Source organism: Eumetopias jubatus, unplaced genomic scaffold (assembly GCF_037043125.1).
Source record: "Eumetopias jubatus isolate StellerSeaLion01/CBP00866 unplaced genomic scaffold, mEumJub1_p1.0 scaffold_11, whole genome shotgun sequence".
In the NCBI taxonomy this organism is placed as follows: domain Eukaryota; kingdom Metazoa; phylum Chordata; class Mammalia; order Carnivora; family Otariidae; genus Eumetopias; species Eumetopias jubatus.
The window spans coordinates 28521977-28534932 of NW_028274817.1; the positions used below are offsets into that span (position 1 = coordinate 28521977).

At 41.4% G+C, this 12956-nt stretch overlaps 1 protein-coding gene across 4 annotated transcripts in view; it reads left to right on the forward strand.

The window, feature by feature from the left end:
- NKAP (NFKB activating protein) overlaps positions 1 to 12956 on the forward strand; it is a 28671-nt gene that overhangs the window by 777 nt on the left and 14938 nt on the right. For all 4 annotated transcript variants that reach the window (XR_003606830.2, XM_088028663.1, XM_028087778.2 and 1 more), the window contains exons 2-4: positions 2107 to 2187; positions 10622 to 10692; positions 10882 to 11025. Coding sequence is in view for 3 of the 4 variants with exons in the window: in XM_088028663.1 (XP_087884789.1) it covers positions 2107 to 2187; positions 10622 to 10692; positions 10882 to 11025 (296 nt within the window). In the remaining variant the exon portion in view is untranslated. The remainder of the gene's footprint in view (positions 1 to 2106; positions 2188 to 10621; positions 10693 to 10881; positions 11026 to 12956) is intronic.

A 12956-nucleotide genomic window follows, 5' to 3' on the forward strand; every position in this document is an offset into this window, starting at 1 on the left:
AAAGAAGAGACCTGTTTTATTGATCACAAGATTAGCAGTGCCTAGCACTTGGTAGGCGTACCAGCACTGCTTGCTGAATGATCAGTCAGGTTTGAGGTGACAGGATGTGTACGGTGGAAATGTCGAGAGGAAGAGTTTAAATCCGAGGGGAAAAAACCCTCTGAGCCCAGATGATTGAATGTGGGATAAGTGACCTGCTAAACTGGTGATTAAGCTACGTTGAAAAAGGTCTTGTTAAATGGTCTCAATTTGACCGTGAAAAACGAGGTCAAGGGTGAGATCAGGTGCCCTCTCATGAGTGAGTGTTGGAGTGGGAAAGTGGATAGCTGAAGAAGGAGAAAGGAAAAGGGTTATAATTATTGTCCTGTAAGTTTTAAAATCTAATGCTTATTGAGTGTTAAATTCTGTCAGGCACTGTACCAGGTGCTTTACATGTCCTCTGTGTGTGTGTTTTTTTTATTTATTTATTTGACAGCGCAAGCAGGGGGAGCGGCAGGCAGAGGGAGACGGAGAAGCAGGCTCCCCGTTGAGCAGGGAACCTGATGTGGGATCATGACCCCTGGGATCAAGACCCTAGCCCAAGGCAGACGCTTAACCAACTGAGCCACCCAGGCGCCCCTACATGTGCGCTGTGTTAAAAAAGAAATTTAAGAGTATCACAGGCATTGAGGGGCAGGTTAAGATTCCAAAGCTGGGAGATGTCTCCATAAATCTTCTTCTTCCAAGAATGGGAAGTAATAAAGGATAGCAATGAAGAGGAAAGGCTCCAGAATCCGAATGCCTGAATTTGAAGCCATGCTTTGCAGTGTAATAGTTGTGTGACCTTGAGCAAGTTTCTGAACTTCTCTGAGCTTTATTTCTAACCATTTAAAGAGGGATAAAATTGGCGCCAAGGCTTTTAGAGTTGTGATGATTTTAGTTCCTGGAACATAATAAATAGTCCTTGAGTGTTAGCTACTAGGATTTCCTGCATGGAAGCAGAAACAATAAAAACAGTACGGAGTTAGGTTGGAGACCTACCTCTCCAAATTAAATTTTTCAGAGTTACCTCCTGGCTGTGTTAGTCAAAAAGCAGCCAACTTCCTACTGGACAATCCTCATCAAAAGATGTCAGAACTTCTTGGATGGAATTTGCATTTGTACATTTAGAAGATGAATAGTTTATCTTAAGAGTACAGATGAAGCTGGGGGCAGCAGGGATGAGAACTTGACTGTTCTTACAGCCTGTCATACTTCCCCCTGCATATATATTAGAAGTTGGGTTATAAGTATAACCCTTTTAGGCACTTTCTTCAAGTGGGAAACCTGAGTCTAATTCTGCATGATTATAATACCTTTTCTCCTGAATAAAGAAGTAAAAAACAGTATATTCAAGCAATCAAACCAGCTTATTTTGTAAGGGTTTGGGGTGTGTGTGTGTTTTTAACAAATGGAATCACAAGCAGCTAAACTTTGAGGAATTGAGTCTTCGTTTTTTTGTATTTTGTTTGTGAGCAAAATTGAAAGAAAAAAATCACAAACATAAATTTTTCGTGTCCTGCAAGAGTAGAGAGGGAATATAGTCCTTTTCCAAAAAGGAACTAAAGGGAAAAGGGAGAAAACAAACCCTGTATCTCATTGAGGACAGTTTTTGTCAAATAAAACTTTTCTTTCATTTTCAGAGCTCTCTATTTTCTATTTCTAATGCTTCATTTTAATTTTCTTCATTAATTCCTAAGTTTCTGAAAACGAGTTTGACTAAATCAAAAGTAGAGACTGCTCTTTACTCTCATAAACGTGTATAAACAAGTTATTTCCAAATATAAACTATTTGTGTCACATATTGCAGAAGACGAAATGAGCAATTAGGAGCTATGTCATGCAAGAGGCAGAAGAGATGTACTTGATAGCCTTTGAGGCTGTATTTCTGGCCTGGCCTCAGGCTGTCTGTAGGCTGTACCATTTGATAGTACTATCAAGAACATCAAATTATAATGAGTATACTTAATTTATTAATTTAACTTTTAAAATAGGAAAATAGGACTTAACTGGCCTCCTTTGAATTGATTATGTATTTAGGAGACAATTTAGCCATGGAGTTATAATTTATATGCCTATATCTTCTAGGAGATTAAGTGAGAGAGAGAGGATTGGAGAATTGGGAGCTCCTGAAGTATGGGGACTTTCTCCAAAGAATCCAGAACCAGAGTAAGTGATTAAAAAATACTTTTAAAAAATGTAACATTTGTTTAAATCCAGAGACTTGTCAGAATTTTTGTTAAATGAAGAACTTTTAAGTACAGCTCATGTTTTTTCTTCTTTTTTGTGATTTATGCTATTCTACCCCTTAGAATTTAAAAACATTGAACATACATAACAATTAAAACATGTTGCTAGTGGATTTTAACATATTAAGTGTTCTTTTTTAAATTTATTTTTAAAGATTTTATTTATTTGACAGAGAGGTGGAGAGCACAAGTAGGCAGAGCGGCAGGGAGAGGGAGAAGCAGGCTCCCCGCTGAGCAGGGAGCCCGACTCAGGGCTCGATCCCAGGACCCTGGGATCATGACCTGACCTGAAGGCAGCCACTTAACCGACTGAGCCACCCAGGCGCCCGTTAATTGTTCTTAAATTGTAATTCATGGGAGTGCTAATTTCCTATTCATAGAAGGGTTCAGTATTAAGACAAATATATTGATATTATTTTGAATTATTTTTTTCTCAGCCTAATAGCAGATTGAGTGTCAGGTGTTAGCCTTATAAAGGGATTTTTTTTTTTGAGGTACAATTGACAAATAACATGGATGGTAGAGTAGGGTTTTCTTATATATATTGGCAAATAGTGACAGTTTTACTTCTTACATTTTTTAAAGATTTTATTTATTTGAGAGAGAGAGAATGAGAGAGAGAGAGAGAGAGAGAGCACATGAGAGGGGGGAGGGTCAGAGGGAGAAGGAGACTCCCTGCTGAGCAGGGAGCCTGATGCGGGACTCTATCCCGGGACTTCATCCTGGGACTCCAGGATCATGACCTGAGCTGAAGGCAGTCGCTTAACCAACTGAGCCACCCAGGTGCCCCACTTTTACTTCTTCTTTACCAATTTGGATGCCTTTTATTTTTCTTGTCTTTGGCTAGGACTTCAGTATTATGTTGAATAAAAGTGGTGAGAATGGGCATCCTTGTCTTGTTCCTGATCTGAAAAAGCTGAAAAAGCTGAAAGCTTTTTACTGTTGAGTGTGATGTTAGCTGTGGGTTCGTCATATCTGGCCTTTTTTAAGTTGAGGTATGTTTTCTCTATATTCACTTTGTTGAGAGTTTGTATCTTATTTGGATGTTGAGTTTTTGTCAGATGCTGTTTCTGCATCTATTGAGATGATCATAGGATTTTTATCCTTTATTTTGTTAATGTGGTATAACCACATTGATTGATTTGTGGATATTGAATTATCCTTGCATTTCTGGAGTAATTTTGACTTTAGAATGGTGTATGATCTTTTTAATGTAGTATAAAATTTGGTTTGCTAATATTTTGTTGCAGATTTTTGCATCTACATACATCAGGGATATTGGCTTGTAACTTTTTTATTTGTGGTGTCTTTGGTTTTGGTATCAGGACAATGCTGGCCTCATAGAGTGAGTCTGTTCTTTCTTCAGTTTTTTGGAATTGTTTAAGAAGTATAGGTCTTAATTCATTAAATATTTGGTAGAATTTACCTGTGAAACCATCTGGTCCTGGAGTTTCTTTTGTTGGGAGTTTTTTGATTACTGAGTCAATTTCATTAGTAGTAATCAGTCTGTATTGTAATCTTCCTGATTTAGACGATTTATTTATTCTCAGTTGTTTGTTGGCACATAATTGTTCTTAATAGTCTCATGATTTTTTTCTATTTCTGTAGTATTGGGTGTAACTTACCCACTTTCATTTCTGATTTTATTTATATGGGCACTCTCTCTTTTTTTCTTGATGAATCTGGCTAAAGGTTATCAATTTTATCTTGTCAAAGAACCAACTCTTCGTTTCATTGATCTTTTCTGTTGTCTTTTTAGTCTCTTTTTCATTTATTTTTCACTCTGATCTTTATTATTTTCTTCCTCCTGTTAACTTTGGGCTTTGTTCTTTTTCTAGTTCCTTTAGGTGTAAGATTAGATTGTTTATTTGAGATTTTTCTTGGTTCTTGAGTTGGGCCTGTATAAAACTTCCCTCGTAGAACTTCTTTTGCTGCATTTCATGGATTTTGTACTGTTGTGTTTCCATTTTCATTTGTCTCAGGGTAATTTTTGACTTCCTCTTTGATTTCTTCATTGACCCGTTGGTTGGTTGGTTGGTTATTTATTTATTTATTTATTTTAAAGATTTTATTTATTTATTTGACAGAGAGAGACACAGCGAGAGAGGGAACACAAGCAGGGGGAGTGGGAGAGGGAGAACCAGGCTTCCCACCAAGCAGGGATCCCAATGCAGGGCTCGATCCCAGGACCCCGAGATCATGAGCCGAGCCGAAGGCAGACGCTTAACGACTGAGCCACCCAGGCGCCCCTTTATTTATTGATTTTTAAAGATTTATTTATTTGAGAGAGAGAGAGAGCACGCATGCACAAATGGGAGGGTCAGAGGGAGAGGGAGAGAGAATCTCAAGCAGACTCCACACTGAGCACAGAGCCTGACATGGGGCTCGATCTCACGACCCTGAGATCACAACCTGAGTTGAAACCAAGAGTCAGACACTTAACCGACTGTGCCACGCAGGCACCCCGACCCATTGGTTGTTTAATTCCATGTTGTTTTGCCTTTATGTGTTTGTGTTTTTCCAGTTTTCTTGTAATTGATTTCTAGTTTCATACTGTTGTGGTCTGAAAAGATGCTTGATACGATTTCAGTCTTAAATTTATCAAAACTTGTCTTGTGACCTAACATGGGATCAGTCCTGGAGAATATTCCATGTGCACTTGAAAAGAGTGTGTATTCTGCTGTTTTTGGATAGAATGTTCTGTATATATCTGTTAAGTCCATCTGGTCTAGTCTGTTGGTCAAGGCCACTGTTTCCTTATTGATTTTCTGTCTGAATGATCGATCCATTCATGTAAGTGGGGTATTAGGTCTCTTACTATTATTGTATTACTGTCAATTTCTCCCTTTATGTCTGTTAATACTTGGTTTATGTATTAAGGTGCTCCTGTATTGGGTGCATAGGTATTTACAAATGTTATATCCACTTGTTGGGTTGATCCCTTTATCATACGTAATGTCCTTTGTGTCTTGTTACAGGCTTTGTTTTCTAGTCTGTTTTGTATGATATAAGTATTGCTACCCCAGCTTTTTGTTTGTTTTCATTTGCATGGAATATCTTTTTCCATCCCTTCAGTTTCAGTCTCTGTGTCTTTAGATCTGAAGTGAGTCTGTTGTAGGCAGCATATAGATGGGTATTGTTTTTTTAAATCTATTCAGCTACTGTGTGTGTTTTGATTGGAGCACTTAGTAAGTTTACATTTAAAGTAATTTTTTTTAAAGATTTATTTATTTATTTGACAGAAAGAGACACAGAGAGGGAGAGGGAACACAAGCAGGGGGAGTGGGAGAGGGAGAAGCAGGCTTTCTGCCAAGCAGGGAGCCCGATGCGGGACTTGATCCCAGGACCCTGGGATCATGACCTGAGCCGAAGGCAGATGCTTAACGACTGAGCCACCCAGGTGCCCCTAAAGTAATTATTGATTAAAAAAAGTATTGATAAGTATGGACTTGTTGCCATTTTGTGGATTTCTTTTTTTTAAAGATTTTATTTATTTGTCAGAGAGAGAGAGTGCACAAGCAGGGGGAGTGGTAGGCAGAGGGAGAAGCAGTCTCCCTGCTGAGCAAGGAGCCAGATGTGGGACTTGATCCCAGGCTGGAATCATGACCTGAGCCTGAGGCAGACACTTAACCAACTGAGCCACCCAGGCATCCCTTTCTGATTGTTTTTGTAGTTCTTCTCTTGCTCTCTTACCTTGAAATTTGGTGACTTTCCTTAGTGTTATGTTTGTTTTCTTTTATTTTTTGTTTTTCTATTATAGGTATTTGGTCAGTGGTTACCATGAGGTTCATAATATAACATCTTATGTATATAGCAATCCATTTTAAGTTAATGCCCACTTAAGTTCAGATGCATTCCAAAAGCACTACATCATCCCCCATGATGTTTTTAACATATTTTACATTCAATTATTTTATGTTTCCATTGACTAATTATTGTGGGTCTAACTGATTTTATTGCTTTTGTCTTTTAACCTTCATACTAGCTATGTAGGTGGTTGATCCACTACCTTTACTGTATGTTTACATTTACCAATGAGATTTTTCCTTTCATAATTTTCCTTTTTTTTTTTTAACGATTTTATTATAAGTAATCTCTACACCCAACATGGAGCTCCAACTCACAACCCCAAGAGCAAGAGTCGTATGCTCCACTGACTGAGCCAGCCAAGCACCCCTCCTTTCATAATTTTCTTACTTGTAGTTACGATTTTTCTTTTCTACTTAAAATTAAGTCCCCTAAACATTTCTTGTAAGGCTGGTTTGGTATTGATGACCTCCTTTAGCTTATGCTTGTCTGAGAAACTCCTTGTTTCTCCTTCACTTCTGAGTGATAACCTTGCTGGGTAGAGTGATCTTGGTTGTGAGTTTTTTTTCCTTTTAGCACTTCGCATATATCATGCTGTTCTCTTCTGACCTATAAAGTTTCTGCTGAAAAACTAGCTTATAGACTTAGGGTCCCTTGGTATGTAACTAGTTGTTTTCCTTTTGCTGCTTTTAAGATTGTTTATCTCTAACTCTTGACACTCTGATTATAATGTGTCTTGATCACATATCTCAGCAGGGAGACTGCTTCTCCCTCTGCCTGACAGGCCTGGTTGCAGCTGGTGTGGGCATGCTGGTGTGTGGGGTTGGCCCTTGGCACAGCTGGCTATAAGGCCTGGTTGTGAGCTGCGTGAGCACTGTTGAGTAGGGCAGGCTTTTGGTGCAGCTGGCTGCAAAGTCCAGCTGCCACTGATGCAGACACTCTAGTGTATAGGACTGGGCCTCCAGGGCAGGAGCCCTTGGGTGGAAGGTGTGCTGGTCCTGGCCAAGGATGCCTGCTAGGTATGGTGGGTAGGGAGCTGCTAGAGAGGAGTGCCAGGCCAGGGTGGACAGGTTGGGTGGGGTGAGTCTGTGCAAGTAGTGCTAGCACAGTAGATGGAGAGTGTCAGAAATGGCACCTGCCAGCACCGGACCAGCTAGATGTAAAGGAAGTAAAAAGAAAATGGGGCCTGCCAGTGCTTCTTTCCCTGGAGAATGTTCAGACAGATCCCTGCCCCTCCAACACACCCTAAACTTAGTCTCCTTGGATCTTCTTCACCTCTAACCTAGGTACTTTTCAAACTAATGCCTCTGCACTGGTGTGCCCTTTAAGAGGGAAGTCTCAATTTCCCACTGCCCTCTGGCTCTCCTGGACATAGGCCCCACTTGTTTTCAATGCCAGGCATTATGGGTGCTTGTCATTTTGGTACAGGTCCCTCAGGCTATGGAGGCTGATGTGGAACGCAGATCTCTTATTTCTCAGTGAGGGACTCTACAGTTATGATATCCCTTCTGCTGTTGGTCACCATGCCAAGGGTGTGGGTCCTGACTAGACTGTGTCTCTGCCCCTCCTACCCTTCTCATTGTGGCTTTTTCTTTATATCCTTAGTTACATATGATCTGGTTCTGCTACTCTTCAGTTCATTCTCAGAGATAGTTGTTCTATATGTAGTTGTAGATTTTGGTATGTCTATGGAAGGAGGTGAGCTCAGGATTTTCCTACTCCACCATGTTGATACCCTCTCCTATACTACATTTTCTTCATCTCTTCATCCCTCCATAGACACTTGGGTTGTTTCCATATCTTGGCTATTGTAAATAATGTTGCAGTGAACATGGGAGTGCATATATCTTCAAGTTAGTGTTTTTGTTTTCTTTGGGTAAATACCCAGAGGTGGAATTGCTGGATCATATGGTAGTTATATATATTTTTAAAGATTTTATTTATTTGACAGAGAGAGAGAGAGAGTACAAGCAGGCAGAGAGGCAGAGGGAGAGGGAGAAGCCGACTCCCTGCTGAGCAGGGAGCCCGATGTGGGGCTCGATCCTAGGACCCTGGGATCATGACCTGAGCTGAAGGCAGCCGCTCAACCGACTGAGCCACCCAGTTGCCCCGGTAGTTACATTTTTAATTTTTAAGGAACCTCCATACAGTTTTCCATAGTGGCTATACCAATTTACATTCCCACCTACAGTGTGCACAGGTTCCCTTTCCTCCGCATCTTCACCAACACTTGTTATTTCTTGTCTTTTCGAGAATGGCCATTCTAACAGGTGAGTTATTATCTCTTTTTGATTTTGATTTACATTTCCCTGATGATTAGTGATACTGAACATGTTTTTCATATAGTGGTTACCCATTTATATGTCTTTGGAAAATGTCTATTCAGATCCTTTGCCTTTTTTTTTTTTTTTTTTTTTGAGCGAGAGACAGAGAGCATGGTGCGTGAGGGGGAGGTTGGGGGCTGCAGAGGAGGAGAGAGAATCTTAAGTAGGCTTCACATTCAGCGCAGAGCTCAAAGCAGACCCCGTCTCACGACTCTGAGATCATGACCTGAGCCAAAATCAAGAGTCGGATGCTTAACTGACTGAGGCATCCGTGTGCCCCTGTTACCTTTGTTGTTGTTTTTTTTTAAAGACTTTATTTATTTGACAGAGAGTTAGAGATAATGAGAAAGAGAGCACAAGGAGGGGGAGCTGCAGGCAGAGGGAGAGGGAGAAGCAGCTCCCTGCCAAGCAAGGAGCCCAGTGTGGGGCTCGATCCCAGGACCCCGGGATCACGACTTGAGCTGAAGGCAGATGCTTAACTAACTGAGCCCCCCAGGTGCCCTGGTTTTTAGATTTCCCATTAAAAACAAAGGTAACAGGGGGCGCCTGGGTATATTCTTTACTCCTCTTTTTTTCTTTACTCCTTTGTCATAGCTCAATTTCCTGTATATACATAGGTTTATTTTGGGCTCTTTATTCTGTTCCCAAAGGGATTTTTTTAAAAAATGAATATACCAATACAGTTTTGTTTATTTTCTTTTTATATTTTATTTTAAGTAATCTTTATACCCAACATGGGGCTCAGACTTACAACCCCAAGAGCAGGAGTCTCACGCTCCACCAACTGAGGCAGCCAGGTGCTCCTAGTTAGTTTTCTTGTATTAAATAGTATCTGAAGGCCTAATTATTTTTTTTCTTATTTTTTTTCATTTGGTACTGTGCATAAGGTTCTTCTTCCCTCTTTTCTAAGTCTACTTTGAGTTGAAACAATGTGCTTGACAGATATACTTGTGTTTTGTGACAGGGTGATAGAATTATTATCTGAAACTTGTTCTTATAGATATCTTTGAAAATGATCAAAGAATCTGAACTGAAAGAATGAGCTGGAAGGAACACTACAAATAATTTTCTAGGCAATACCTAAATTACTCCAGATGTTATCTTCAGATTAAAAGATTATATGATATGAAAATTCCTCTTCTAAACTATTTTTTAAAGATTTATTTATTTTTTAATATATTCTTTAAAGATTTTATTTATTTATCCATGGGAGAGAGAGAGAGAAGCAGGGTCCCCGCAGAGCGAGAGCCCAGTGCGGGGCTCGATCCCAGGACCCCAGGATCATGACCTGAGCCAAAGGCAGGCACCCAACCGACTGAGCCACCCAGGCGCCCCAAAGATTTATTTATTTTAAGAGAGAGAGCAAGTGGGAGGGGCAGAGGGAGAGGGAGCAGACTCACTGCTGAGCATGGAGCTGGATGTAGGGCTCGATCCCAGGACTCTGAGATCATGACCTGAGCCAAAACCAAGAGTCAGCCGTTCAACTGACTGAGCCACTCAGCCACCCCATCCTCTTCTAAACTATTATAGAATTTTAATAGTACTCATTTTCAGAATTATCTATAATAGAAAGAAATCTCTTTATGTAGTAGTGTGTTAGGTTCTTCTTGCTCTGGGGACAGAACAGTTGCTGCTCCACCATATGTCCTTTATACACATAGAATAAAGTGAAGTCTTTCTTCGGTCTTCTTATCTCTTGTTTTTTCTTTTTTTTTTTTTAAGATTTTTTATTCATTTGAGACAGAGATCAGAGAGAGAGAGAGCATGAGCAGGGGGAGAGGCAGAGGGAGAAGGAGCAGCAGACTCCCTGCTGAGCCAGGAGCCTGATGCGGGGCTCGATCCTAGCGCCCCAGGACCATGACCCAAGCCTAAGGCAGACGCTCAACCATCTGAGCCACCTAGGCGTCCCTCTTGTTTTTTCCATCTTTCCTTATGGTTCCGTACATTTACCCTGTGGCTTCTTCTGAAAATTTACCCATTGCTTTTAGTTTGAATAGTGTTTTGTAAACTCTAAAGCATTATGCAAATGTAAATGATTATTATATTATTTTGAAGGTGGTAGACCCTCGAACTATACCCTTACAAAGTTATTCCAGTGTTTGCTCTTAATTGTTGTTGGACAATTGGTGTCATTACTGAAATTTTTTGATTCTATATTTTTATACTCCATGATTCACATTTTATCACTTTTCTGATTCTTACAACCATCTTCTTTAAATTCAGCTCTGACGAACACACACCAGTAGAGGATGATGAGCCAAAGAAAAGCACCACTTCAGCTTCTACTTCAGAAGGTATTTTTTTAAATACTACAGAGCTGCTGTATTGAGAAGTTGAAAAAAAATGTTTCTAAATAGTCGAACAATAGACTTCGCTTGTACTCAAGTTGCCCGTCATCTGTTCTTTTTCAGTATTTCAAATACAATAAAACTGATGATCGTAATACTTGTTAGAAGTTAATTTTATATTTGTACTTTACGTAGAAGAGAAGAAGAAGAAGAAGAGGAAGTCTAGTCGTTCGAAAGAAAGGTCCAAGAAAAAGAGAAAGAAAAAATCCTCTAAAAGAAAACACAAGAAGTATTCTGATGACAGCGACAGTGACTCTGACTGTGACTCAGACTCCAGCGGTAAGAAGGCCAGCATCACTCTGCAAGCCTGGCTTCAGAACTCATTTTACTTCGTAAAACTGATTTCAGAGGAAGGTTAAACCACAAGCACGGTAACCAAGAGTCATTGAGCACTCGCTGACTTTGTGCCGGGCACCGCGCTAAGTGCTCGGTGTTCATCAGTGCTGTTTAATCCACACGTGACTCCAGACCACATGTTAGCGCTGGGGGATTGGGGCGCAGAGCAGGTTGCGATACCGCACTCAGGCTCACACAGCTGAGATTCAGACCCGAGTGGCGTGACCCCAGGTGGGCGGTATCTAGCCGTACGAGGCACGTGGCAGCGAACCGAGGTGGGGTCGAGCCGTACAGGGCTGCAGCAGCCCCGGGGGGCAGGTCTCTTGTGTCATTCCCACACTCAGTGGGCACCTCTGTGCCACTGTCAAAAAGGAACGCCACAACGGACCCCCTTCAGGCTGGCATCTGATTAGGGAAGACACCCCCCATGGGGTGGTGCCTCACAGAAAGCTACCATTTTGTGCCTTCTCCTGGCTGATGGTTGACAGAGGGTGCCACTTCTGGGGACACATTACATAAAGGTGTCTTTTCCTCTGATGTCACCTGGGTTTCCTGGCTCCTGTTGTCACTTTTCTTCCTCACTGTGGAAGAGTGAACTACTGTTTTTTTTTTATTTTATTTCAGAGAGATAGTGTGCAGGTGTGCAAGTGGGGGGAGGGACAGACGGAGAGAATCTCAAGTTGACTCCCCACTGAGCATGGAGCCTGAAACAGGGCTGATCCCACAACCCATGAGATCATGACCTGAGTTGAAATGAAGAGTCAGACGCTTAACCGACTGAGCCACCCAGGTGCCCCTGAGTGAACTTTCTTAGAGCACAAATGTGAGCACATCTGTCCCCTACTTAAAAATCCTTCAGAAGCTCTCTGTAGCCTTCAGGGTAAAGTTCGGACCCTGATTGATCCCTCTCTAATCACACATGCCCTGTCACTCTTGCAGCATCCTCTGTAACCAAAGAACTACTGTCTGTCTCCTCAGTATTCCATGTTCTTTCTCTCACTTCTGTTACTTGATACAGAGAGTCCATCTGCCTACAATGCCAGTCTCTCCCTGCATGCGGCTTGGCTTACTCACTTCAACAATGGGCATGCAGTACTTTTGTAATAAAACTGATTTTTAAAAAACTAGCTTGGGGCACCTGGGTGGCTCAGTCAGTTAAGCGTCTGCCTTTGGCTCAGGTTATGATCCCAGGGTCCTGTGATCAAGCCCCAGTTGGGCTCCCTGCTCAGCCGGGAGTCTGATTCTCCCTCTCCCTCTGCCCTTCCCCCCCACCGCTCATGCTTGCTTGTTCTCTCTCCCTCAAATAAATAAATAAATCTTAAAAAAGAACTAGCTTAAGAGTCACCATTCCTTAACCACCCTCCCCAAACCATCCTGATAATGAGACTTCTCTGTATGCCCAAAGCACCCCATGCTTCCCTGTATCACTCCAAATTCTGTTTATCTCTTTACCTCTGTCTCCTCCATTAGACTGAGCTCCTAGAAAGCATGTCCCTGGCCCCAAACACATAGCATTTTTTTCTTTTTTCTTCGTGAAAATGCTCAAACATTAGAAAGTAAGGAGAATAGTATACTATATATCATTTAGGTTTTAACAATTTTTAGTATTTTGACAGTTGCTTTAAAGATTTTATTTGCTAGAAAGAGAGCAAGGGCGAGAGAGAGAGCACACACAAGCAGGGGGAGCAGCAGGCAGAGGGAGGAGCAGACTCCCCGCCGAGCAGGGAGCCCCATGTGGGACTGGATCCCAGGACCCTGAGATCATGACCCAAGCCGAAGGCAGATGCTTAACCGACTGAGCCACCCAGGCGTCCCTTGACAGTTGCTTTAAATATCATTTTTTTTTGCTGAGATATTCAAAGTAAATTAGAAAT